This window comes from Patiria miniata, unplaced genomic scaffold (genome assembly GCF_015706575.1).
Source record: "Patiria miniata isolate m_02_andy unplaced genomic scaffold, ASM1570657v1 HiC_scaffold_1, whole genome shotgun sequence".
Classification (NCBI taxonomy): Eukaryota; Metazoa; Echinodermata; class Asteroidea; order Valvatida; family Asterinidae; genus Patiria; species Patiria miniata.
In genome coordinates, this window is record NW_024037047.1 from 36,651,008 (window position 1) to 36,677,744 (window position 26,737).

The 26,737-nt window shown below is 42.1% G+C and overlaps 2 protein-coding genes across 2 annotated transcripts in view; both read left to right on the plus strand.

The window, feature by feature from the left end:
- Window positions 1–17,493, plus strand: part of LOC119733272 — a 95,542-nt gene extending 78,049 nt beyond the window's left edge. The window contains exons 41-52 of the mRNA XM_038206861.1: window positions 322–568; window positions 749–806; window positions 1,827–2,079; window positions 2,617–2,863; window positions 3,426–3,480; window positions 6,479–6,734; window positions 7,164–7,413; window positions 7,978–8,032; window positions 8,741–8,996; window positions 13,502–13,656; window positions 14,876–15,007; window positions 17,261–17,493. Of these exons, the coding sequence (XP_038062789.1) occupies window positions 322–568; window positions 749–806; window positions 1,827–2,079; window positions 2,617–2,863; window positions 3,426–3,480; window positions 6,479–6,734; window positions 7,164–7,413; window positions 7,978–8,032; window positions 8,741–8,996; window positions 13,502–13,656; window positions 14,876–15,007; window positions 17,261–17,493 (2,197 nt within the window). The remainder of the gene's footprint in view (window positions 1–321; window positions 569–748; window positions 807–1,826; window positions 2,080–2,616; window positions 2,864–3,425; window positions 3,481–6,478; window positions 6,735–7,163; window positions 7,414–7,977; window positions 8,033–8,740; window positions 8,997–13,501; window positions 13,657–14,875; window positions 15,008–17,260) is intronic.
- A 627-nt stretch (window positions 17,494–18,120) lies between these two features.
- LOC119733278 overlaps window positions 18,121–26,737 on the plus strand; it is a 73,006-nt gene continuing 64,389 nt past the window's right edge. Inside the window, exons 1-4 of the mRNA XM_038206875.1 lie at window positions 18,121–18,155; window positions 19,776–19,927; window positions 21,423–21,560; window positions 22,072–22,330. Of these exons, the coding sequence (XP_038062803.1) occupies window positions 18,121–18,155; window positions 19,776–19,927; window positions 21,423–21,560; window positions 22,072–22,330 (584 nt within the window). The remainder of the gene's footprint in view (window positions 18,156–19,775; window positions 19,928–21,422; window positions 21,561–22,071; window positions 22,331–26,737) is intronic.

The window sequence follows — 26,737 nt, forward strand, 5'->3', positions numbered from 1 at the left end:
CAGGTGCAAGACTTAAAAAATTGTAGGAATTTAAAATTACATAAAATTAAGCATGCATTACAGAAAATTGGGACAGAGTTGTCGTTTTTATTATTTTGGTCTATTCCAGAATTGAAAACACGTTTCACAAAAAAAGCCTTGTTTAGAAACTGTCTTGGAATGCAAGTTCTCAGAGTGTTAAACAATGTTAAGACAGGAAAATGTGTAAATGCCCTTTCATGGAGGAAAATAAGAATGGCCTTTTCAATCCGTGAAAATCCAGAAGGAACAGTAACATTGTAATAAGTTCACTTATTTGAAATCTCTTTTTTTTTGGCTCAGATATAATGTTGACAAGCTCAGTGAACAGAAGGAGTTCCTGATTGACCTGTCAGTAACCCTGTGCATAGACGGCACCTGTCGACCCATCCACCTGCTGCAGGCAGCTCATGTACCCATACCAATCTGCAACCCCAATGCCACCTTCACCCTGCCTGGGGATGGTACCATATCTAGCTACCTGGATAGCTTGGCGGGCCATGTCACTGATGCAGCTGTAGACTTGGTACTGGACTATTTGGGTCTGAAGGTAAGATTTTGGACCTCCATGTTTGTGCAAATGAACCCTTAAAATAGAAAGAGGAAAGTTTAAAGACATTATGGAAAATAGAGGAATGTACTTGACCAGTAACGTTGTCAACAAAATTGAAATCTCAATGGTATGGATGTGAGTAGATTTAAGTGGGTGTTTTTTCATGCTTATTTCTAGAACTTCCTGTCCAGAGATACCTGTTCTCTTCCTCCAGCACTCCCGGTTGGTAGTGACAGTAAGTACTGACATGTTGTACTGCAGTAGAAAGACTTGGTAGTGACAGTAAGTACTGACATGTTTTACTGCAGTAGAAAGACTTGGTAGTGACAGTAAGTGATGACATGTTGTACTGCAGTAGAAAGACTTGGTAGTGACAGTAAGTACTGACATGTACTGCAGTAGAAAGACTTGGTAGTGACAGTAAGTGATGACATGTTGTACTGCAGTAGAAAGACTTGGTAGTGACAGTAAGTACTGACATGTTGTACTGCAGTAGAAAGACTTGGTAGTGACAGTAAGTGATGACATGTTGTACTGCAGTAGAAAGACTTGGTAGTGACAGTAAGTGATGACATGTTGTACTGCAGTAGAAAGACTTGGTAGTGACAGTAAGTACTGACATGTACTGCAGTAGAAAGACTTGGTAGTGACAGTAAGTACTGACATGTTGTACTGCAGTAGAAAGACTTGGTAGTGACAGTAAGTGATGACATGTTGTACTGCAGTAGAAAGACTTGGTAGTGACAGTAAGTACTGACATGTTGTACTGCAGTAGAAAGACTTGGTAGTGACAGTAAGTGATGACATGTTGTACTGCAGTAGAAAGACTAGGTAGTGACAGTAAGTACTGACATGTACTGCAGTAGAAAGACTTGGTAGTGACAGTAAGTACTGACATGTTGTACTGCAGTAGAAAGACTTCAACAAACTTTTTTCCGACAGTCACGCTGAGTACTTAACTTATAATTAATCTCAAACCCCTAGGGTTTGTACAACTTCATATTAAAGTAGGAGAATTCAGGACTTGTGTCGTTAATATTTTAAGAAAAATGAGATAAGGATACTCATTTTTCTTAAAATAGAGGAATTTAAAAACAGCCTAAATGCAGTACTGGACTTGCAATTGCAAGTACAAGTTTCTGAGGTGTTCATCTAGTTCAATTTACAGTTTTCCTGGTTGAAACCTTCTTTTGTATACTTTCTCATTTGCATGAGTACCCTTGTTGAACTCCTACATTTTAAATTCCTGTTTCAGGTTGTCCTGTGCAGGTTCCTGACAGCCTTCCCAGTTTGTCCTGTCACATCAGCAGTCGTTGCACGAGTCTCCACTGCTGTCTGAATCTAGACTTGAAGGTGACCCAGATCAGCTCCAAGGCCTGGTTTATCATTGACCCCTGTGACTATACGCTGTCTGTTGGGCTAGAGTCGTGGTTCTTCAATGTCTCACTGTTTTCTTACGAGTGGGGAATGATAGAAAGTTTCATGATTGGAGATGCACTGAGCATCAGGTGAGTTTATGTAAAAATAGTATATTTCAAGCTAATACAATAGTGCTTGTCTCTAAGCTTTGTGAATGCTTTCATAAATGTGACATCTAGACATGTAAACTTGCGAAAAGACATCAAGACTAAATTTAACACCAGAATGATCATTGTATGCAATTAGTTAATACCCACACTTACAGCACAGCTGACACCCTCTATAATAATAGCATTGCACAACAACAAAATTATGTTGAGGGTTAAAGTTTGTGGTTTGTATGACCTCAAACAGAGTTATTTCTGTTTCAACAGTGGAGAGTTTGATAAGGTAAATTCAGGTATCTTGATTTGAAATTCCCCTCTTCCAATTTGTTTGTATTTTGGTTTGTTTCCTAAGACTGGTTTACGATTGTCTCTGTTTATTTTTTTAGAGTACCTGATGTGATTATTTGTTGTGACCACCATAAACTTATATACATGACCATATGTATTTTCAGTCAATTTTAGCAGTAAAATTTGAAGACTTCTAACAAACAAGTACCAAATTGGATTCATTTCGTCCAGGTTTTCCATTGACAAACTTGATGCCACCAAGGAGTATGAAGTGGATCTGGCCTTCTCTCTCCTCATCGATGGCATCGCTACAGACTTCCCTATTATGGCAGACCAGAGAATCCCAATACCTCTGTGTAATGCTAACTTCTCCCTGGCCTTGCCTGGGGATGGCTCGGTCAAAGGTTTCCTGAAGGAGCTGGGAGACAATGTGGGACAGGCAGCTATCCAGCTGGTACTGACAAAACTCAACCTACAGGTGAGATTGACACGCTGGAACACCGAAGGGGGATTTAGTGTCTTAACCACTTCGCGCCAGAATTTTTGATTTTCACAAAAGGCAAAATTTTCGTGCCACCTTCTGATATACAATCAAATGCCACAAATACTGATTCTGCAGTATTTGTACAATATTTCTTGCCAAAACTTCATATGTTTCAATACTCTGGGGTGTGCACTTAAGCGTAAATTGGTCGTGCACAACGACCAATTTTTTCTTAGAGCATCCCAACAAATGAAATGTATTCAAAAGCACTGAAAAGTGGAGAAACAAAGTACAAAAGCTTTTAAATGTGTTGTTTTGATGTAAGCGCGAGTATACATATTGATATACATCTATATCCTGAAGAGCGCCCCCAGTGTAATGTGGTGTCCAGCCCCTCTAATGTAGAGTCCAGCCCCAGCTCCTTTGGATGGTGATAATGACTTTTGCCGTTAGCTCGGGTCATTATAAGTGTCCAGACTCCAACCGGTCTTAAACATAGTGTTTAAAACCTCCCAATCACACATTTATCCCCTTTATTGGTATGTCATTTTCTCAGGATACGATCATTGGAACGACATGCCAGTTGCCTTCAGAGATGATGACAGGCCCCCGTAAGTCTGTTTTTGATTGATTAGTTTCTACTTAGCAAATTAAATTTTGAAACATGGCCCAGTCAGTGGTGGACTTAATATTACTGTAACCATGACCTGGTATTGGTTAAGATCTGATTGAACTGCTGACTTCTAATGGTGTGCATTTGCAGGTAGTATGGGAAATGGGGACCCTATTGAAGTAAAACACGGGTACTTATCAAAACTGACGATGTAAGGGCTTTATAGCTTAATGGTTGAAACTGCTATTTCCGTGAGCTTCATCTGTAGTGTATTTAAAATGCACATAAACGTTAAATCTGTTTTGGTTTTCATTGTAGACTGATTTTCATTCATAATGGCATTCTAACCTTTCTTTCATTGTAAGAGAAGTACAGTAACAGGATTGTCAGCGGTTGGGTATACGGGTACCTGGTTCAGATGTGAGGTACAGCCCTTCTGACTTCCAGACAATGTATAATTGTGGGGTGCTGTGGTCCCATGGTTACGGTGTTCGACTCGTGTGCCGTGGTACATGGGTTCGAATCCTGACCGTGGGAACATGGTGCTTGTGCTCTTGACCAAGGCACTTTACCATTATTGCTTCGTCCTTCGGATGGGACATGAAGCCGTAGGTCCCGTGTGTTGTGTAATTTACGTTAAAGGGTTTTGCCCCGGTGTTTCTGGCAGTGGCTGCAATATGTGCCGCAGCACCTTGTAAACCCTTATAAGGTGCTACATATAATGGGTCTCAATTTCTCATAAACTATACTTTCGGGCAGGATTGGACCCTGCAATTGCGGGATCCGATTGCAGTAGGTGGATTGGACCCCACAATTTGACCCAGCCACAACCTGCCAGCGTAGAAAAGTCCGCGAAAAATATGTTGTTATTGATGAGTCGCCGGCGTGAGGCCCGCATGAATGCTGCGATGGCTCCCAACGCGGTTCTGTGCACAGTACATATGCACGGTTGGTACTCGGCCAGAATCAATCGGTGTTTCGTCCACGTGCATGAAAGTGGAGACTGTGTAGTCATGGGCCCATCTTTTGTAGGAGTTTCGTTTTTGTCCTTCAAGTGTCCATTTGTGTCTTCAAGTGTCCTTTAAAGTCCATTTTTGGGGGTAGGTTTGAACATTATCCTTGGTTTGAAAATGAGATTTTCTCACGCATTTTCAGCTGATACCAATGCTGTTCAGCATGGTCACTCGATCTACTGCTCGCCATCAACAAATTGTTTTCGTGTTGCGTTTCGTCGTCTTCATTGTTATTTTACCTCCGAAGATTTATTAAAAACTTCAAACCCTGGTTGGTTTTTAATATTAATTAGTAGTTGGGTGACTCCTGGATCGCAGAGTTACATTCTCTTTCTTTTGGAACGGGGCCTTCACTACACAATCACCTTGAAATCGCTACCCACGACGTGTTCCCAAATCCGATCATTTTGTGTAGTCATGTTTATGCCGATTTTGTGTTTTTTTAGTTTCGTGATTTGATTCTGTAAATCTTTTCATATTCCCAATAAATTTTTTAAAGTTTCGGAGTTAAATATTGCTTAATTCCTACCTCAGTGGTATAAACAATTGCTTTGCAAAGTGACTTAACTTCGTTTGGAAGTCATGGCTTATATACTTAACATTACTGCGATGTTATTGTGGACATTGCGTGGAGGATGAAGCTAGATTGCGACAAAAATTGGCGGACAAGTGCGAGTAAAGTAATCATAAGTTGTCAAGCAGTGAGATAGCGATGAACAATATATATTAATTTTTGCAGTGATTAGCGTGCGAAATTGGCCATATCTTCTGTGCACACTCAATGACCTTCCTTTTGATGTAAATGGGGGATTGGAGGGGGATCAGGATCGGGTGTAAAGACGGCACAGTTTACTTGTGCTTAGCTTCCCTGTAGTTTTATGCGATGGCAGGATGCGATCCTCCTTTGGAAGATCCAGTGTAAACGCGGTGTGTGGGGCTATGAAACTGTGGTCCCCACCAAGCTCTTATAGAAAAGCACATGTGTAAACAATGTGTGACATCATCAGTAACAGAGGCTTATTTCTTTTTGTAACGCCCAAACAAAATTTGAATATTTCGAGAGACATCTACCAGTCCTAAATTCTGTATATAACTGTCCGTATCGCCGTATGGCCTTATGGCCGTTCCAGCGGATAGGAGTTCCAGGGTAGGAGCATTGTTGTGCTTTTATCCCTATTTCTAAAGATTTCATTTTGTGGGGTACCCTTTTTCCTCAAGATTTCACTTTTGGGGTACATTTCCCTTTGTTCGAGTACCCCACAAGTACCTCTGGTGAGTACGGCCATATATGTCTGTATGTTAATGTTTATGTTAAAGTTTTTCAAATTTCTTTCGTTGCCCAATTATTTGCCATAATGCCATGAAACTTGGACACAGGGGTCATTGAGTACCAAAGATAACGTGGAAATATTTTAGGTTAAAGGTCAAAGAAGGTCAATTATTATGTAATTCACAGAAGTTTAGGTTCTATATTTGACACAAATTTATAACTTCTACATGCTTTCATAGATTTGGATGAAACATGGATGCAGTGACGTTTGGGTGGGAAGCCACAATTCTTCATAGGATTACTAAGGTCACAGGTCATGTAGGGGTCATTAGAGGTCGTTGTTTAAATTAAATGTTAATTTGATGTATTTTAACGTAACTTTCATGGAGTGTTCCTTGGATTGAGGGTTGATCACAACACTTCCAAAATTGGAGGTCAAAGGTCATCTACAGTTCATTTTGCATCGTTACAAATTTATGCGTAACTTTTTATTTTTTATACACAAAACATAGTTCTATGAGGATCGACTGCAAAAAAGGGTGACACATGCGGTCCATGGACCACTTGTTTTATAACCAACACATCTCTATAAACAGATTGTTATCAAACAGAGAAACTATTGCTTTCTTCTTAGTTAAAGCAAAAGCACTGGTCCCAGTGTTTATATCCAAATCTTTGGTCTTTTGTTTTTTTGTGGGTTTTTTTGGGACTAGACTGCCCGATGATCTCTCTACCCTTTCTGGAGAATGTCATCCAATGCTCCATTGATGATCGCTGCCTCGGCATCCAGTGCTGCATCCATCTTGACTTTGTCATCACTGAACTCATGCTGAGTGCAAGGATTCAAGTCGACCCTTGCAACTTCCAGCTGTACGTGGCCTTTGAGAACTGGGAAATGAACATCACTCTCTTCAGCTACACCTGGGGAAAGGTGGAAACTGTGAACATTGGAAACGCTGTAATGTTGAGGTGGGTTTGGTTCTTATGTTTCTTCTGTTTCTTAAGGATTAGAGAATTGAAGGGAAAAAATGTGTTCTGGTGATTTTTTTCTTTAAGTCATCAAATTTTAAGAATTAAACCTTAAACATTTGTAACACTCTTTAATCTTTAAAATCGGACTTGAAAATGTAATTTATTGATAAAACATAAAAAGTCCCTTTAAGATGTTTTATTTGAAATCCATTTAGAGTATCCGTACAGACAAATATGATACTGTACTTTTATATTGTCAACGGATAACAGTATAAATGATTTGTAAATTGTATTAATTATTGCAAGAATTCAATACCAAAAAACCCCATATTTCTGTAAGAATTCAACAAAGAAAAACTGCCCGTGAAAATTGCTTCATGTGACTAGGTTCTAATGATTCAAATTTGTACTATTTGCTATTCGCAGCTATTCAATTGAGAAGCTGACAGCCAAGAAAGTCTTCTCTGTGACTTTGGGTCTCACGCTGTGCATTGATGACACCTGCACCATGAACCCAATACTTGACCACGTCTGGGTTCCTATACCCCTGTGTAACACTAACGCTACATCTTTCACCTTGCCTGGTGATGGTACAGTGGAGGGATTCATACGAGAGCTAGGCGGTCGCATCGGAAACTCTGCCATTGACCTGGTGCTGGAGAAGTTTGGCCTGAGTGTGAGTGTGCATAGTGTGTTTCAGTTGTCTTATTGGCTTTTAACCACTGCCCTATCAAAGGTTATTGGTGGTGGATGCTCTCTTTCATAAAATCCTATAAATGAATTGCAAAAAATGTGGGTAGCCTACGTACCTCCATGATCAGATAGAATTTATTGGAATGGAGGATCTATGAGGGCATTAGGGGGTTTAACCCCTCCCTCTTACACATGTAGGTGAGACAACAATCCATCACTCATAATCCAGACATTCTCTTTAATATGCCCCAAATGCAAAGCATCTCTAACAGGGGCGCATGACTTCAGTGCCCATTTATAGCTTAACCCCTGCCCCTTGCTCAAAACCTTGATCCGCCCCTGTGTCTGGTTAGTGGAGGGAGAACTAGACACAAATTGGCACAACACCATGTTGTTGCTTTACTTCATATATACATCTACATGTAGCTTTTTTTGTCAGTAACCAACTGTAATTTCCACAATACCTACTGACAACAGCTTTATCTATTAATACATTTTTTGAACTGAGTAAACATGTAAGTTCTTTCTGCTTTTACCCCGACTGCAGCATTATCTGCAGAGTGTACCTTGTGACAGGGGAACACCAGGCACCTTGAGGAGTGGTAAGTTTGATTGGAGTATTTGCCAGTAATAATTAATAACCTAAAAAGTGTCAAATAAGAGCAGGACTTTGAAGAACAAACCTTGTTTAAAAAACAATACCATGAAAGAACACTAACATGTTGACATTCGCTGGTGTTGTGTACCATACAAATTCGTACAGAATCTTGGGTTACGAAAAGTTCAATTGTACTGATTTTGTAATGTTCCTCTCTGACCCAGCTGTATATTGTGACTTAGCTTTGTTTGTTCTTCATATTCTCTTTCTGTCAGCATCTCCAAATCCAACTTGTACATTGTCACGGTGACTGTTGTTATTTGTCACTGATTCTAGTCTTTCCCAGCTTGTCAGGCATTGGTGTCACCCAGTTTCCCGACTTCCTCATGTGCAATGTCAACTATTACAGGCTGAATCGTCACTGTCACTGTCATTTCTAATATTTGTCATTGATTCTCTTTTTCAAGGCTGTCCAGCCGTTGGTGTCACCAAGCTTCCTGCATTCCTCACATGCAATGTCAACTATTACAGGCTGAATCGTCACTGTCACTGTCATTTTAATATTTGTTATTGATTCTCTTTCTTCAAGGCTGCCCAGCCGTTGATGTCACCCAACTTCCTGACTTCCTCACATGCAATGTCACCTATTACAGGCTGAATCTTCACTGTCACTGTCGTTTGTAATATTTCTAATGGATTCTCTTTCTTCAAGGCTGTCCAGCCGTTGATGTCACCCAGCTGCCTGACTTCCTGTCTTGCACTGTCACTGACTCGTGCCTGGGCATCAGATGCTGTCTGGAGATGGACTTGAAGATAACGACTCGCAGCGTCAGTGCCTGGGTCATCCTGGATCCCTGCAACTTCACCCTGTCTGTGGGCTTTGAGAAGTGGGAACGTAGTGTCACCTTGTTCCACTACCCACTGGGAGATGTCATGGAGGAAGTTGTGAATAGCGTCCTGAGAGTAAGGTACGACAAAAAAGCATTTTTGTCACCAATTCATCTTTCTTGATTGTGGTAATATTTAATGAAAAATGACCACTATGTGTACAAATATGTTATCGCGATGATTTTAAATATTTGATCTATTGTGTTCAATGTTATTTCAATTATTTTTTTGAATTTGTCTGTTAATGAAACGAAGTATTCCTTAAAAGTGTACAAGCACTGTAGCTTGGATGACTTAAATACTTAGAAGGGTAGACAAGAAGAAATGTCAAGTTTAAAAGATGGGAGGAAAACCTGGAAGGATATTCCAGGGAAAACCTACAGAATCAAGTAGGGACAGAAAAACCAAGGCAAGAATCGAACACAGGTCACAGAGTTGGAAGGCAAGGAGAGTACCACTTCTTCTTGCGTATGCTTCTGCATATCCCACATCACAGCAGTCAACAATTGTTTTGTTATATCATGACAATAACTCCAAAAAATAAATGGTTGTAACATACTGTGTGAGAAATAAATCAAAATCACTGTGATGTAACCTTTGATAACTGAAGGGTTTAATATCCTACCGTACATGAGACTGAGGGTTTGACATTGCAGTTCTCATTGCACAAAGCTAGTGTGCTGGCAGGTTCCACATGCGTGCGCGCAACGCGCGACGTATGAACGCAGTGCGATCACCCTCAGTGTATGTATGTATCGTACATTGTTATTGTCCAGACTGGTGAAATTACAGTATCCAATGAAATTCCAGTATCCAAGCACACAATATAACAACAATGGGTGAAGGACTAGTGTAAGATGACGATGGCATGGCAATTATTTGATTACTTAAGAAAATGGCAATTCCTGAACTAATGTATAATCTAGTCGATCACAACTTTGTTGGCATTTGGTACTTTTCTTCAACTTGAACACTCTGGTGACAGTTCCTAATAGTGAATGCCATTTGTGAGAATTTTCTAAATTAAACCAGGCTATTATTATCATTATTATTTATTTGACCTTAAAAAAAGAAAATAAGAACAGACAAAATACATATACATGTACAGAACAAATCCAGATACTAGATGTACAAAAATAACGAGACAAATACAGACAAAAAAGCTATAAACATGTACAATATACAACAAAGATGATGACAGCAGGGCAACTAGACGAGCATGTAGTCAGTGTGTCGTCTAGCTGAGTTTAGCATCTGTCGTGAGACGCAGGTATTGAAACGAGTTCATAGTGTTGAGAGGGATATTTCCAAGAATATAGACTGGAGGGTTGATGTGACGGCTTCTAGTGATGTGCATGACTTTAGTTTTACCAGCATTGAAGATCATGTCGTTTACGTCACACCAGTATAATTAAGCCTGTTTAAATTGGTCTGAAGCTCAAGCTCATCATCGGGGCATTGTATGTCACGGTGTAAGAGGATGTCATCAGCAAATAAAACACAACGGGAGGAAATAGAGTGGGATATGTCGTTGACAAAGAGGTTTAACAACAAAGGACCAAGTACGCTACCCTTGGGTACGCCAGAAGTAACGTCCACCCATGGGGAGACAGTACCCCAAAAGAGGACCCGTTGACTGCGACCGGTCAAAAACGATCGATTCCAATGCCACAACTTACCCCGCAAGTTGAATGCTGTTGCCAGCTTTGCAAGAAGGATATGATGCGGCATTGCATTGAATGCCTTAGACATGTCTAGAAAAACGGCATCTATTCTAGGAGGATATTGTCTGTCCAGAGTGGATGATCAAGAATGAATAATGTTGACCAGCTGGGTTACACAGCTTCCGTGCTTAACAAAACCATGTTGATTGGGGTTGAGGAGATTCAATGTGGTTAAATGGTCATTAATGGCTACAGAGATAATCCGCTCGAGCACTTTACTAACACAGATTTCAGAGTGACAGGCCTTTAGTTGGTCAGCAAAGATTTGTCGCCCTTTTTGTGAACAGGTGTTGTATTGGCTCATCGCCAGGTGTCGGGTAATACACCCGCACAGCGATGCACCAAACTGAGAGGATGGGATATTTCCGGGGCAATTTTGTTAAGAATACCAGGTAAATAAATATACCAGCAGGTCCAGGGCAAAGCAGCAATTTGACCTGCGGTAACATCAATATGCGATAAACAACGAATGGGAAGCAAGCAAGGAGGAGGGTTATGGGAAACTGGACCGGCAGGTTTACACACAGAGGAAAAATGTGACGCGATCAAGCTACATGAGTGGTTTGTCGACCCTGGTCAAAATTGTTTTTATTACAGATTTGAAAAGAGCTCAGTCTCAGCATTACTGCTGTGAAATTGCATGCTGATACCATCTTTAGTTCAAAAATTATAGAAGTTGGAAACCAAGAGATGCAATGAAGTGATGTGATGAAGTGGCCTTATTTTGGCCTGTTTCTCCAAATAAATATTCCCGACAAATGACTCATTTAGCTTGATTGCATCTCAAATAATCACTGAAAGCTGAAATACTTGTATCAGGATGGGTCAATTTACGGTTGTTATGATTAAATGATGGTGGCGGAGGTGACTGTATTCGGCTTCTAACAAATGACTGTTATCATCAGACTCAAACAACATATTAATTTGACAAAATGCCAATAGGCTCTACGAATAGATGCTTGCACATTATTACAAACAGATTTGTACAAATTCCAATCAGTTAAAGACCGGATCTACAAGCTGAGTTGAAGAGTTTATGTTTCTTATTGATGAGTTTCTTGAGTTTCGGAGTGATCCAGGGTGAGCATCGTGATCGGCGTTTGGTGACCCTTGGGACAGAATCTCTGATCATAGCATCTAACAAGTCCAGAATGTTGTCAGTTAACTGATTGATGGCACTGGAGTCGATGAAGACAGACCAGAGAATGAGATAAATTAACTGCCGTGGATGTTGAAAGTCTCCACATCTAGTTTGCAGGAACGATCGCAATACCGCTAGACGAGGGGGAAGTTGAGTTGAGCGAAATATAACAATGACTGCAAAAAGATCAGAGTTTACGGGATTGGGGACAGTGGACACAGACGAGACATGGTCAGCACGATTGGTGAAAAAAAAATCAATGATGGAACCTTGATAGGGGCTGTTTGTGTTCGATCTCGTGACTGAAGTCACTAGCTGATCCAGGTTAAATTCGGCAGCAGTATCAAAAAGTCGAGATCGATGGGGAGATGATGTGTGAGGTGGAGGGGTCAACATTAAAGTCACCAATGATCATGCATCTGTTGTATTCATCAATGTTGAGGGATTCAATGGCGTCCTTGAACTTGGTCCAGTATGCTGATGTTGAAGAGGGTGGTTGGTAGAGAAGCCCAAGTAGCCACAATTTGGAGCCCATTTTCAGTGATACCCACAGAAGCTCGAGGTCGTTTTGGTCATGGATACATAGTCTAGTAGGTGAAAATGACATTTAATAGCTGCTAAAATACCACCTTCACAGCATCCTTGGCAACAGTCCTGCGTATGATAATGTAATCATCAGGCAAGCAGAGTACTCCGTCTGTGTCAGTTGGTGTTAACCAAGTTTTTGTGAAACACAGGATGTCAGGCAAAGTAGAACTCAGAAATACTTCAAGTTCAGGACCTTTGTTGCTAAATAAGCAGGTTATATTATTCGAAGTATGATGATCTTGGGTTGTATCGGGGCCAGGATTTGGGTTTATGCCACCACATGAAAGCAGGGGTACGGAAAATGTTGGTACCGAGTTCTTGTAGTATAATACGCAAGCCTTGGAATATCCCTTGATTACAAACCTTTGTTTGCTTTGGGTGGCAAGGTTTGCCTATCGCCAAAGGTGGTTGCAGAAGATGACGTACTGATGATGGCGATGATCAGCTATAACAAAGGAGACAAGTGCATTCTTGGGTTTAGTGGTCCCACTGTGTGATCTATTGTTCAGGCTGGTGATCTATTGTTCAGGTGACGTAATGGTACGTTGCAAGATCGATCACAGAACCCCAGTGCGGGAAGATCTCAAAATACAAATACATATATCAATCAGTACCCAACACTTACATTTCCAGAAATGGCAAAGGTGCCGTCTATGTCCTGAACCAAGCAAATGTATAGAAGATCTATTGTTCAGGCTGGTGATCTATTGTTCAGGTGACGTAATGGTACGTTGCAAGATCGATCACAGAACCCCAGTGCGGGAAGATCTCAAAATACAAATACATATATCAATCAGTACCCAACACTTACATTTCCAGAAATGGCAAAGGTGCCGTCTATGTCCTGAACCAAGCAAATGTATAGAAGATCGGGCTGGGTAAAGGCACCGATCGGGTAAAATCTGTAGATAATTGAGCATCGAAGGAGAAGAAATGAAAAAGACCTTCAGACAACTTCCAGGGTTTGAATTTAGGGGTTGGGTTTCTCTTCCGGGTACCTGTGTGTACCTGTGTTTAAATTCAATAGGGTACCCGGTTCCTGTACTACCCATAAATACACACCACTAGTTCCTAATAGTTTAACATTGTTGCATTTCCTTCTTGACTGTGTAATTTGCATTTAAACATATAGATGGAGAGTGGCTAAGATCACCGAAGACAAGCAGTTTGAGATAGACTTGTCCCTAGTCCTCTGTCTAGATGGAGCATGTGACACCTTGACGGTGTTTGCTGGCAGTCGTCTGCCCATACCGCTGTGTAACACCCGAGATACATTCACTCTGCCTGGTATGTTTACAGCTTATCTCCATGTGTAACTTTGGAAGAGGACAATCTTATAAACATGTGACTTTGGGTTATTGTGACTTATATGGCATTGGTCAAAAGTACACAAAGTAAATTGTGGTGGCAAGTCACTTGCAACAATTTCAATTGACATTTGCATTTCTCTGATTACTATCCAAAAGTTGCTTCAGTGATGAGAAGAAAATATTTGTAGTAAGCAGTTTGGTGGCACTGGTTCTTTATAGACTCTGTGCATGGTCCCTTAATGATGAGGTGAACACGATTGCTACTTTGTACTCGGTGTCCACCCATAGAGACTTTGAAATAGTCAAGTGTATTGTACTCCGTCAATGACACCCTAGTGCATGCAAGAAATCCTACATTCGGACTCTCTATGGGCTCTGTGTGCGAACGAGAGAGGGCGCTTTTTTACCACTTTTGAGAGCCTTGTAGACGGGATGCACCACATGTGCGTACTGGTTCACACGCGTATGAAATACGCACGACTTATTTTATTTTAAATGTACACAAAGCCATGGCATGTTCAGGTGAGAGTAAGGCGTCGGCAATGCCAATGTCTCTCTCCCAACTCTCCCTTTCTTGCTGGGGAGCCCACAGTGGTCTCACAACGTTTCTGCTTTGACTCCACAGGTTCCCACTAAAAAGGCTGCATGCATTGTTTTAATCATGTGCATCAAGGTCCAGTCAAGCGTACTTGACACTCAATTCACTTTAATAAGGCCCATCACAAGTAAAATTGGATAAGCAATAACAAGAATGCCCTTATCACAGCACATTTGAATAGTGTGTGACTTGATACTTGTATACCCATTCTTGTTTCATAGTTGTGGGAACTACATAGGAGTTGTCACATGGTACTGGGGACCGAAGACGCTGTGGGGACAGCTAGCAGAAAGCCCCCACAAATCGGTCCTCATTTGTCTAACAATAAAACAAACCTTTCCCATAACCCGGTGATGACCCGGTCGCACATACAGGTTCTTGTGGGGGGAAGACCTTTTTTCCTCCTTTTTTTTGTTCTCCTTGGTTCCTATTGAAATCTCAGTCTCCATAGCATTTCCCTTATGGGGACTTCTTTGTGGTGTCTATTGTTCTATTGTGTTTACTGTCCCATAAGGAACTACATAAAGAACTATGACTCTCATCTTAAGAATGTCCTTACGCACGTGTAACATTTCGTAACTTGTTTTCTACTTCTCAGGTGATGGCTCAGTGTCAGGCTTTTTGAGTTACCTTGGTGGTAATGTTGGTCAGTTTGCCATAGATGCAGCCCTGGGTCATCTTAATCTGACTGGCTTCCTGACAGGAAATGCATGCAGCTATGACACACAGGGTATGTGCAGCTAAATGCATTCAGAACAGGCTCAAGAAAGTACAAATTATGTGTTCTTTTTTGTTATTGAGAGGTGATTTTAGATAACTCTACATGGAATGATTTTTGTGGCCCTTTATCAGTACAATACCAGTCGGAAGTCGCATGGCCATATTTTGAGATACAGCCAGATAATTTAACACCCAAGGGATGTATAGCACAGGAGGCAAAGCCGTCAACAATTGTGTTGTTACATTCTGCCATTAACTTCGTTCATCTTACCCAAATAGCAACTACATTTGCATATTACCCTTTGCCAGCAGGCCAATTCGCTAAGCGTTTAATCACACAATAATGCGTCTCTTGGCGCCTACCCATCATGCCACCCGGCGTCACCGCCATATTGCATCTGCCTCTTTTCTCTTAGTGACGCAGGCGAGATAGATGTGTTTTTTAGTCCAACCAATTCAACTTAGCTAAGTAATGGTTTTCTTAGAAAACAGTTCTGTGGAGTTTTCATTAGTTCTTCAAGTGTTTTTTTCAGTATATACCGGTATTCAAGCAATAGCTGTGTATTTTGAGCTATTTGGTGGTGCGTTGTATCTCGATATATTTCTAGACTGTATGTGGCGTTCCAAAACGTCTGAATCTCGCCTCCTGAATAAAAAATCACATCGGTAATGTTTGCCTGCAACCATTGTAAAATGGCAATAGGCTGCACCACAAATTTACAATGTTGGAGGTGATGAGCTTCAATTTTTGCTGAATTCGAAATTGTCTCTGGCAAATATCACTAAAGAGAGAGACCTTACTATGTCCGGTAATTTAAACCTATGCACTGCAGTTAAAATGCTTGAAAGTTACCTATAATGAAAAGTTTGGGGCCCAAACGCGCAAAAGAACACTGTGTGTGAGACAGCTCCACAGCTTGTCCAAATGACCTTGCGGTTTGCATACCACACGCAACACGCTGGCCAGTACCACGTAGGATCCCCCACAGGTACATCATGCAAACTGAGGGACACGTTCATCCGTCCTCCATGCATATAGCAAGCAGCCTTTGTGTAACCCTTTTTTGTCACAAACCACGAGTGTTCAAACACATAAAGTATGCATAAAATTACATTGTTAAATGAACAAGAAAACAAACTAGACTAAGGTAAACAGGTTATAAAAACAAAACATTTAGTGCAATGGCAAGTTGGTGCATCAAGTATAGCTTCGACAAGTCCACGAACATGTCACAAAAGTGAACATTAGGGCCTGAAAAATACACGTCAAACTTAAACGAAATCAGTGGTCCTCATGTGCATGTACATGTAACATATAGAGCATTATGATACAGCTCTAAGACATGTACACGTACATACTGCATGATGGTCCACGGCAAACATTGTAATACCCCCCGAGTCAGTGGAACGGCCCAACACAACAATGCGGGCTTAGGTCAGTGCACTCACAAGACTGACCTCTGCAACAAATCCAGTCATTTGGGGAAAACTTTGATGAAAAAATGATCAGTGGTTTCTTAACCAATAAAATTGAGACTTATATGAATAGAAAGAGAACTTCATCCTCTTTACAAAACCGCTACCCCTAGTGTGCTGTGACATTGGGTTCTCGAGATACGTTGAGATAAACAACCAAAGGTCTGTCACAAACGGTCATTTTCTGTTCCGCTCCATAGGAAAATGCCTCATGCCCCACATTTTCAAGAAAAAATGATCAGTGGTTTTTCTGCTTTTCCAAGCCAGACTTAGTTAGACTTAAAGCCAGAAGAATGAATGTTCATAATCTGCAACCCCCAGATTTGTGCGACTGTTCGTTCTGAAGATACAGGGAATTTAGTGTAAAAAATGGGCTATCTTTGTGGTCATTTCCCACGTTAAAGCTTGTGTGGACATTTCCGGTTGAGCAGATGCGCGCTACTTTTCATTATCATGCAGGCACTGATGATTTTGCATAATTTTGTGGTATTAAAAGGCAATAGTGAAGTTTTTTATAATCATGTGTTCAATCACCATCAATGCACAGAGCTAAACGATGATTTGAAAATTAACAATCATGATGTGCACGCAGGGGTGATCCAATCAATGGCTTTAAATGGAAGCTAGCTACTGGTTCAAATATTTTCAGGGGCCAGGAAACAGTCTGTCTGTATGAAGTTTACACCCAGAATGTGTAGTGTGACTGTGGGGAGGTGCACTTGTAGTCGCCCTCGTGCACAGTGTGCGGGGTGGAATGGATCAGTCACTTGTTTGTCTTCCTCTCTAGATGTCTGTGCCAGCTCCACTAGTATCCTAGGCAACTGCACTGTGATTGGTGAGACCTGCACAGAGCTCCGATGCTGCCTGGACCTGGACCTGAAGATAGCTGATGTCTCAGCCACGGCGTGGTTCAAGTTTGATCCCTGTGACTTCACCTTCTCATTGGGTCTGGAGAAGTGGTCCTTCCATGGCTCTGTCTTTAGCTATCAGTGGGGTAAGAGCAGGCTGTGTCTTTGGTGATATAAGCCTCTGTACTGATGATGTCACACTTTAATTGTTTACTTGTCCATGTTTCTATGGGGCTACGCAACTATTGTCCCCACCAGACTCCCATAAGAAAGAGTGGTTTAGGAGAATATCAAGTAAAGGCGGTGCCAAATTGCATAAGGGATTGATGCCCACTAACAAGACAGAGCAATTTTTTGAAAAAAATCTTTTTAGGCGGCCTAAATATTTATTTTAATTTAAGGGACGAATTTGAAGATTCTGCCAATGAAGTTAATTTTATGAGAAAAATACAGATTTAGAACCTATTTATTAAGATGTACTTTGAATTATGATTTCCACTCATTCTTTACAATATTTACTTGAATAGGTGTGTCAAATTGAAGTTTAAAATACACATTAAAAATTCAAGTGCAAATTCAACCTAAAAGGCTTTCTTTCAGTTCTGTAAATACTTTTTGTATTTCTGAATCCAGTTGTCTCTGCCCTTACCTCATGTACTGTGTGGGCTCTTTTATGGCTGTGGAGTAACATTTGTTTGTACTGAATTTAATTTTTGTTAAAGAAATCATGTCAAAATTCAGGAATTTAATGGATACTGGAGCATAATACTAAAACCTTTTTTTATTTGTAGGAAAAGAGATGAAAGTCAAAATTGCTTCAGGATTGAATCTGAGGTAAGTATGAAAAATCAACATAATGTCGCAAGCACTGCATAGTCACTAGCTTGCTTTTGACATTTTTTCACAAAGCTCACAGACATCATTGAGTAAAGTGGGTAGCACTTTTAATTACTAAACTAGAATGAAGGATTATATTGAAGCTTTCATAACGACTACTTCATCAGATGCAATGAAGAGGGGCATCAGCATACAAGGTTTACATGTATATAGGGGTACATGTACAGTCAAAACAGGGCAGTGATTAATCAGTTAGCAATGGTGTAGTGTGACAAAAAGCAACAATCCCTATTTGCCTTGTTGAATAAAGTGTAGTCGAGATGAATAATCTTTTGTTCTGCGGTTTGCCTGTCCACTCTTGGTTTGAATCTTATCTGTTGGAGTACAGCTACTCTGAACCTAATGTGTGGCCTGGTAAATTGAAATCTTCAGCTAAAGCTTTCTGTATATCCTTGTTTGTGATATCAAACTTGTGTCCATTCATACGTTTAAATGACTGCCAGTTTGTCCTATGTGTACTGCTGTGGGGTATTGCTTGCAGGTGATTGCATAAGTCACATTACTGGAAGTACCTGAATGATCCTTTGATGTTGTATGTCACACTTTTGGGTCCGGTGATACTGGAATTTATGTGGAGGCAAAGTTGACATCTTGAGCTGTTGCATGGGGTGGTTTCATTGTTGACGGGGAGGGCAAATGTACTTCTGACAAGTTTGGCTCAAAAATTGAGGAATGGTCTGTAGGTTTTTCTTTGTAGATCTGTTTGAGTGTGTCATCATCCTGGGGGATTGGATTAAGTTCATGAATTATGCGTCGTATTGTTTTTAGTAGAGGGCTGTATGTAATCACAAGGGGTGTCCCATCTGTGCTGTCTTGTGATCGATTATACTGATGTAACTGATCCCAGGGTTTGCATTTGGGTTTGTTGATCTCTTCGGCCACATACAGTCCTGGGCTTGTGCTTCGTATCCAAGAATGATTGTTGGAGATTGGCTAGCTGGTTGTCAAGATCCTCTGGGTCAGAGCAGCTATGCGGTTGTAGCTCAATGCTCGGCTGTATACATGAGAGTGTGGTGGGTGGAAACTGGAGGTATGGAGATAACCGTTACAATCTGTGGGTTTCTGGAAGACTGAGGTTGTGAGGCCGCCCCCGTCAATCTTGACAATGGTGTCCAGAAAATTGACTTGGTCAGAGTGCTCCAAAGTAAGTTTGATAGTGGGCTGGAATTCATTCAAGCTTGGATGGAAATGTTGAAGTGATTCATACCTGTGTGTCCAGATCATGAAAATGTCATTGATGTTTCCATATTGTTGGGCCATGCTTGCACCCATGGTAGTACCACTCATTTGGAAGTACAGTTGTCTCTAAAGATGAAACAATTACCACTGAGCAAACTCTGTGAGTTGGTAGATTGTAGCACTGCTATTGTTGGCTGAAATGATGTTTTGGAGCGCTTGTAGTCCATCCGCATGTGCAATATTGAGTAAATGTTGTTCAAGTAATTTCATCAGAAAAGGTTAAAAAAGCGATATTAAATCAGTGTTAGCAGTTTTGGCTTTAGGTATAAGCACCCATGCAATGTTTTGACTAGTGTATGACTATTGCTCCCCTTCCAGATACTCTATCAACAAGCAGAATGATACTCAAGAGTTGAAGTTGAGCATGGTGCTAGAATATTGCATTGATGGACTGTGCACTGACATCAACATAACGCATTACGTCCCAATCCCTGTATGCAACCCAGGCTTCAGCAGTTACAGTCTATCTGGTGAGTTTACAGACAGGTGTGTCATGGGTCACCTATTAAGGCATGAAACTATGATTGCCTTTTATACAACAACCATAATCATTGAAAGCCCATAAAGAATATTAATAAATACCTTGGAGAGTTGACAGCTTCTGAATAGTTGAGACTTGCTCTCATGGGGATGCATTAACGGTGATATAAAAACTGGCTTCAAAAACAATCGAATAAATGGCCCCTGAAACAGCATTGATCAAGCATCATGTAAGCCAATGATTGGCCAAATATACAACAGTCCCATCGTAGCTTGTAACAATACAGCATTTCACATGTGCTCAACCACCATGAGACTTACGTGCGTGTTTGCAGCACAGTTGCTATGTACGCGCGGAATAAGTCTTCACACAACATGTTTGTACTGAGGATGTTTACGTGTACAACGAAAGAGTGGATCTGCAATTTATTTTCTGTAATCACATCGGCCACGTACATACATGTACTTACTTTTTCTAAACTGAGCATCTTTTTTATTCTTGGCGCGAGGAATATTTTAACGAAATTTCAGCTTCCTCCGTCAGGTAAGAATATGAAGAAAAGAATTGTTGTAATTTGTTTCACTATTGCAGCAGAAGTTCATACCCTGGACGTCAGTCGTAATGCAATGAAGCTAGACGAATTACACATTGAATAGACAGGGTAGCATATCGCAGGCTTAAGCTAAAATATGGCCCCTCAACATGAACACAAAAAGTCTGGAAATATTGCTGAAAGAAAAGTCACAAAATTTGGGTATTTTAATTGTTTTTTCCGTTAAAAAGGTATTTATTTATGGGAATAACAGTGTGGTGACCCAGTCTTCATTGAGTGATAATGACCTGCTTGGGGGATGGCCGTTGTTAATTAACCTTTTTTCGGTTTGGTTCATTAACAACGGCCATCCTTGAACCCAGTCATTACCACCCAGTGAAGACTGGCTCATCACACTGTTTCCCTAAATACTACTGTAAATTAATACTACATGTGAATTAACTTTCGCATCAACATACATGTATACTTCAAAGACTTTTATTGTGATGTTTGCATTATATTGATCAAAAGGCCATCGCAAATGATTATTTTTAAAGTTAGAGCAGACAAGAAAAGACACAAGCTATAACTTGCAGTCAGGTCACCGCTTCAGTTCCCAAAACAGAGTTTGGGGATGCATCTGTCCAGCCAACAGGAGATTAAGATATAATTACTTAAGCCTATCCCTAATGACATTGGTAATGTTGTGTATTTCAAGGCTCTTTTACCCAAAGTGAGCGAAGTAAGTCTATGTTACAATCTGCCATTTCACAGCTGTGACTTCAGTAAATATATACCCCTAGACAAAATGACAGTTTCAGACACAGTTTGAATGGCTGAAATTTCACTAAGATGTGACTAGCAAAAGGCACATTCAATAACTCACAATCCTCATCCTCACAACACAAGGCAACTTTAAATTTGTCACTATCTTTGGTGTTTATTTCTCCAGTGGACGGTTTCATAGAGACAGTATCAGGACAGGTCATCCAGGGAGCATCGCTAGCCCTTCTATCACAGCTTGGAATCGACCCAGACTTCTTCAGCAGTCAACCGTGTCTCAACCCCATGGGGCCTCAGTCTTATGGCAGTAGGTTTCTTGTAATCTATTCCTAATACAACATGTGATGAATCAGGCCGGAAGTCGGGGAACCCCCCCCCCCCCTCAAAAAAACCCCCCACCAATCAGCAACATGTCCACTTTTTCCTCGTAATTGACATGACACATCCAAATTTCTCAATTTCCATGGGTAATCAACTGTTTATTAGACATTAAAATGTCCACTTCATGTTAAAAATGACCCTTCCCTCCCACCAGGCTGGCTATAACTGTGAGGCTGTCTGGATGTTCTCTGCCTATTGTAGGAAATTATGACCGCACCTATGAGCTCCTACTCCAGAATATGAGGACACCCAAAACACACTCCACCAAATTGGATGTTATTTACATCCTGGTGCATGTGTGCCCCTGAGAATCTATTAAGTAATACACTGTGGCTCACTGTGGCATCCTCGACATTTGCTTTGGCATACAATGCTGCCTGGATGTGAACCTTGAACCATTCAATCAAATGTTACATTGTAACCTCATTTTCTTCCAGATTGTCCCAGCATGCAGTTTCCCAGTAGCCTGACCCCTTTGGCTCACTGTGGCATCCTCAACACTTGCTTTGGCATACAGTGCTGCCTGGATGTGAACCTTGGACCGTTACATCATTCATTCAGTACCTCTATGGTGATAGATCCATGCCTTGGCCAGCTGACGCTACAGTTTGGCAACTGGCAGTACAGTAAATCCCTCTCACACCTGGATTTTGATACAAGTCAGGAGATCACTATCGGAAACTTTGTCATGCTCAGGTAAACTGTTTTAACTCTTTAAGAATCCATTAGGCCCCGCCCACTCTGTATGTGGGGAACAACAGGTGTGCCTCTCCAATGCCACATAGCATTTCCCAGCCATGTGCTTGAATCACAAATGTCTTGAACACACGATCTTAGCAACACTATAGACATCTTAAAAAAGCTTAGAACTGACATAACAAAATGCTGCCTCTCTCATACCCACCATTTTACGCGAATGCACATTGTAGGCTCAAGGGGATGGTTGCACAATGTGTGCTCATTAGTTATGAGCAGAATTAATGTTACCGTAGGACGCAGCATTTTGATATCAAAAATGTTCATCGTAAAAGCATTAACATGTCTGCATTTTTTTATTGGGCCTGTTTTGGCAGTCATAACCATCTAGCATATCTAGTCGCTCCTAATTGTTTCAGACATCAGATTTTTCATATACTTAATTTACATCTTGATTTAATTTGGTTTGGCTTGACTCTGGAATGCCAGTCTAAACTGGGGGTCAGCCTCTACAATTGGCTCTAGGGGCTATTCCGGACGAAATCAACTGCTCTTTGTTTTCTTATCTTTGTATTATTATGCGTAAGTTGTTGTTGATCTTCAGTTTACAAAAGGGCCCTTAGGGAGACACTTACCCAGTTCTCACTGGATGACATGTATACCCGCCAAGGTTTTGCAGTATCCAGAACGGATGACAGATAAACACGCAGGGAGTGAGGCCAGAAATATCTGTCAGCGACCTGCTCACAGCAAGCAAGGCCAGAAATATCAGCACGCTGCCTGAGGGTGATGGCTTCAACCCGCCTGGCATGAGGTCGAATAAAAATTAATCCCACGCCGCCTTCCGTTCTTGTCTTGAACTTGTTAAATGTCGTGAACTGGTTAAACATCATAAGTAAATACGTTTGGGACATGGCTGTATTAGGCTCAGCTCCCTTTTGGAGGCAAACTATTACTGTTGCAAATAGACTATATCGAATGTTCGTGGCCCATTTGGTAAAATACTAAAATTTATGGGGGTAGGATAAGGAAAAATTGGGGTAAAATTTCCCCCCCCCCCCCCCACAGAAGTGTGGTTGGTGTCTACGAATGAATACTTACCTGTAGAGCAATACTACTTATGCTTATTCCCCCTACCGGCAGGTATTTTCCGCTAAGAGTTATACAATAGCGCCCTCTGGCGCCCTACCCATAATACCCCGCGGCATGCGTGCCTCGAGAGCCTCCTCTTTTCTCGAGCGCTAAGTCAGAATACAACAAGGTACCCAAGGCATCGAGAAGAGTGGGGTAGGGGGGAGGGATGCTCTACAGGTAAGTATTCGTTCGTAGACCCCAACCACACTTCTGTGGGGGGGGGGGGGTGGGAGTCTACTTCACTCTACTTACCTGTAGAGCAATACTATTTTATGCATAGACTAGCACCGTCAAGGAGGTGGGTCATGCGAGATGCTATTGCTTACTCACAGGGGCACGAAACATGGAAATGTAACCCCAGATGGCTCCCACTGTTCCGTCCAAAGGCGGACAGGGGAAAAACCAAGAAATCTACATGTAAAGGATATTAATTACCCTCACATGTTAACCGAGACGTCAGCCCTTGTTAGGGGGAACGCCTCATAATGTAAAGTATTATGATATAATACAGTTGAATCCTGCAAAGAAGAGTACCGTTAGTACAAGACACTTCTTAAAGCAAGTTCTAAAACACTTCAAACCAAGCCCATGTACAAGGAAACTGATACAAAAAAGGTAATTTGTCAAAGACCAATGACCTTGCTACAAGAGTGTTAAGCTATACATTTATACCCAATACAATGTAATGTATGAATGTAAATAGTCAGGATGAGGAGACTCACCTATTCTAGGGAAGTCCTGGGTAGGAGAGGATCCTGTGGACACGATGATGCTCGGCTCGCCGCCTTCAGCACCACTCTCCCGGCTCTACCTTCCGTCTGGAGGACATCCTTCAAATAGCACTCCGTGAAGGTGTTGGGGGTCTTCCAACACGCTGCCTGTGTGATATCTTTAACAGAAACACCCTTAAAAAAGGCCCAGGAAGTAGAAGTCGCCCTGACCTCATGTGCATGGACTGACCCAACGGAATCTGTTGTTGGTGAGTCTACTGCTGATTTGATGGCCGTAACCAACCAACGGGAAATCGTATCACACGAGGCCGGTCAGTATGGTGGAGTCGTTGTTATAAACAGCTGTGAATGGCCGTTTCGGAGCGTTTTAGTTCTATCAACGTACCATTTCAGGGCCCTGACCGGACACCAAAGTTTGTCACGAGAGACAGACGAAAAGGATTTGATGTCCGGCACAAAAATGTCAGGAGGCGAAAATGATTCCGACTGATTTTTAGTCAGAAAACCTGTTTTAGGAACCAGGCGTACACCCCCTGGTTCCCACCGGATATGACCTGCCTCCACCGTAAGTGAATGCAGCTCGCTACGTCGTCTAGACGTAGCCACTGCTAATAGAAATGACACTTTAAAAGACAGCTGCAACAAGGTTGAGCTGCCCATTGGTTCAAATGGGGGTCTCTATAAGGTTGATAAAACGGCAAAGAGATCCCACGATGGTAATAGCCTACGTGTCGGGGGGCGTGACACAAACATCCCCCTGATAAGTTGGCTAAGACTCTGATTATCTGACACCGAGGAACCGTCAGAGAAGCTTCCATGAATAGCCGCTATAGCCGAACGATAATTTTTAACTGTGGCTGTAGCAAGATCACTTTCAAAGAGGCCTACCAGGAAGTCTGCAACCTCTCCTATAGAAGTATCAAAGGGACGCAGAGACCTGGCTCTACACCATTTGTAAAAATGGTGTAATCTACTGCTATAAATTTTCCTGGTAGATTCCTGCCAGTTGCAGGCTGCAATGGCCGCAGCTTGTTCAGAAAGGTCCGCCGTGCGGAGGGATTGCTTGATAATACCCAGCACGTCAGGTGGAGATCCTCCGGGGCCGGGTGAAAAAACCCGAGCTGGGCTGGAACAGTATGTCCGCCCTCTTCGGAAGAGTCACCGGGTGGTGAACCAAGAGCTTGATGAGTCTCGGGAACCAAGGCTGGCGTGGCCAAAAAGGAGCTATGAGGAGGATCTTGCAGTCCTCCTGTTCCACTTTGGTCAGTACTCGAGGTATGAGGGAGAACGGGGGAAAGGCGTATGCAAGTAGTCTGTCCCACCGTATCGCCAGTGCATCCGTCTGCCATGCGCTGGGATCGTTGTGTCTTGCGCAATATACCGGTAACTGGTGGTTGTTTCGAGAGGCAAACAGGTTGACATGAGGTCGATCGATCAGTAGGAAGAGTGACTGGACAACCTGCGGACGCAGTGTCCATTCCGTCGGAACGACCCACTCCCTGGAGAGAGCGTCGGCTGTGACGTTCTCCTCGCATGGGAGATGACTTGCCAAGAGTGTTACTCTGTGGCTCATACACCAATGGAAGAGATTCCACGTGAGCGCGCATAATTGGGCGGATCGCGTGCCCCCTTCCCGAATGATGTAGGCCACTACTGTGGCATTGTCACATCGAATGTTAACTACCTGGTTCGCCACTGATGTTTGAAAACGTTGGAGAGCATTGATGACTGCCAACATCTCCAGCACGTTTATGTGTTTTGAGCAATCTTCGGGACCCCACCGACCCGCTACTTGGCGCGGGTGGAGGGTGGCCCCCCAGCCAAAAAGTGACGTGTCTGTCGTGATGGTCACTGACGGTTTGGGATTGTGAAACGTGCGCCCCTCCGTGAGGTTGGCACTGTTGAGCCACCAACGAAGGTGCGGTACCAGCCAAGGTGTGGTCGGCACCAGATGACGTATGTGGTGACGACTGGGACGATAAAAGGACAGCAGATGTAACTGGATGGGACGCATCCTGAGTCTGCAAAAGTTCACCACATCTACCATACTGGCCATGAGACCTAGCAACCTTAGCCAGGCTTGTGCTGGGGCCATGGTCGTCGGGAAAAACAGAGACACACACTGTTGGAGATTTACAATTCGTTCCTCCGTAGGCCGAACCAATCCCTTCTGGAGATCGAGAGACGCTCCCAGAAAGATTGGGAATTGGGATGGATGTGGATGGGATTTCTCGGCGTTGATAATAAACCCAAGGTCCGCTGCTAGCCGCCAAGTCAGATTGAGTGCCGCCAACGCGGCCATCTGAGACTGAGCGATAATGATCTAATCGTCCAAATACATGAAAATCATCACACCTTGTTTTCTTAATGCGGCCCCGATTGTCTTCACCACACGCGTGAAGACTCGGGGTGAGGTGGCTAGACCAAATGGAAGAACCATGAACTCCTACTGGACGTTCTCGTTTGGAAAACGGAGAAACTCCCAGTGGTCTGGTCTGACAGGAATGTGTAGATATGCATCTTTTAGATCTAGACTGGCTCC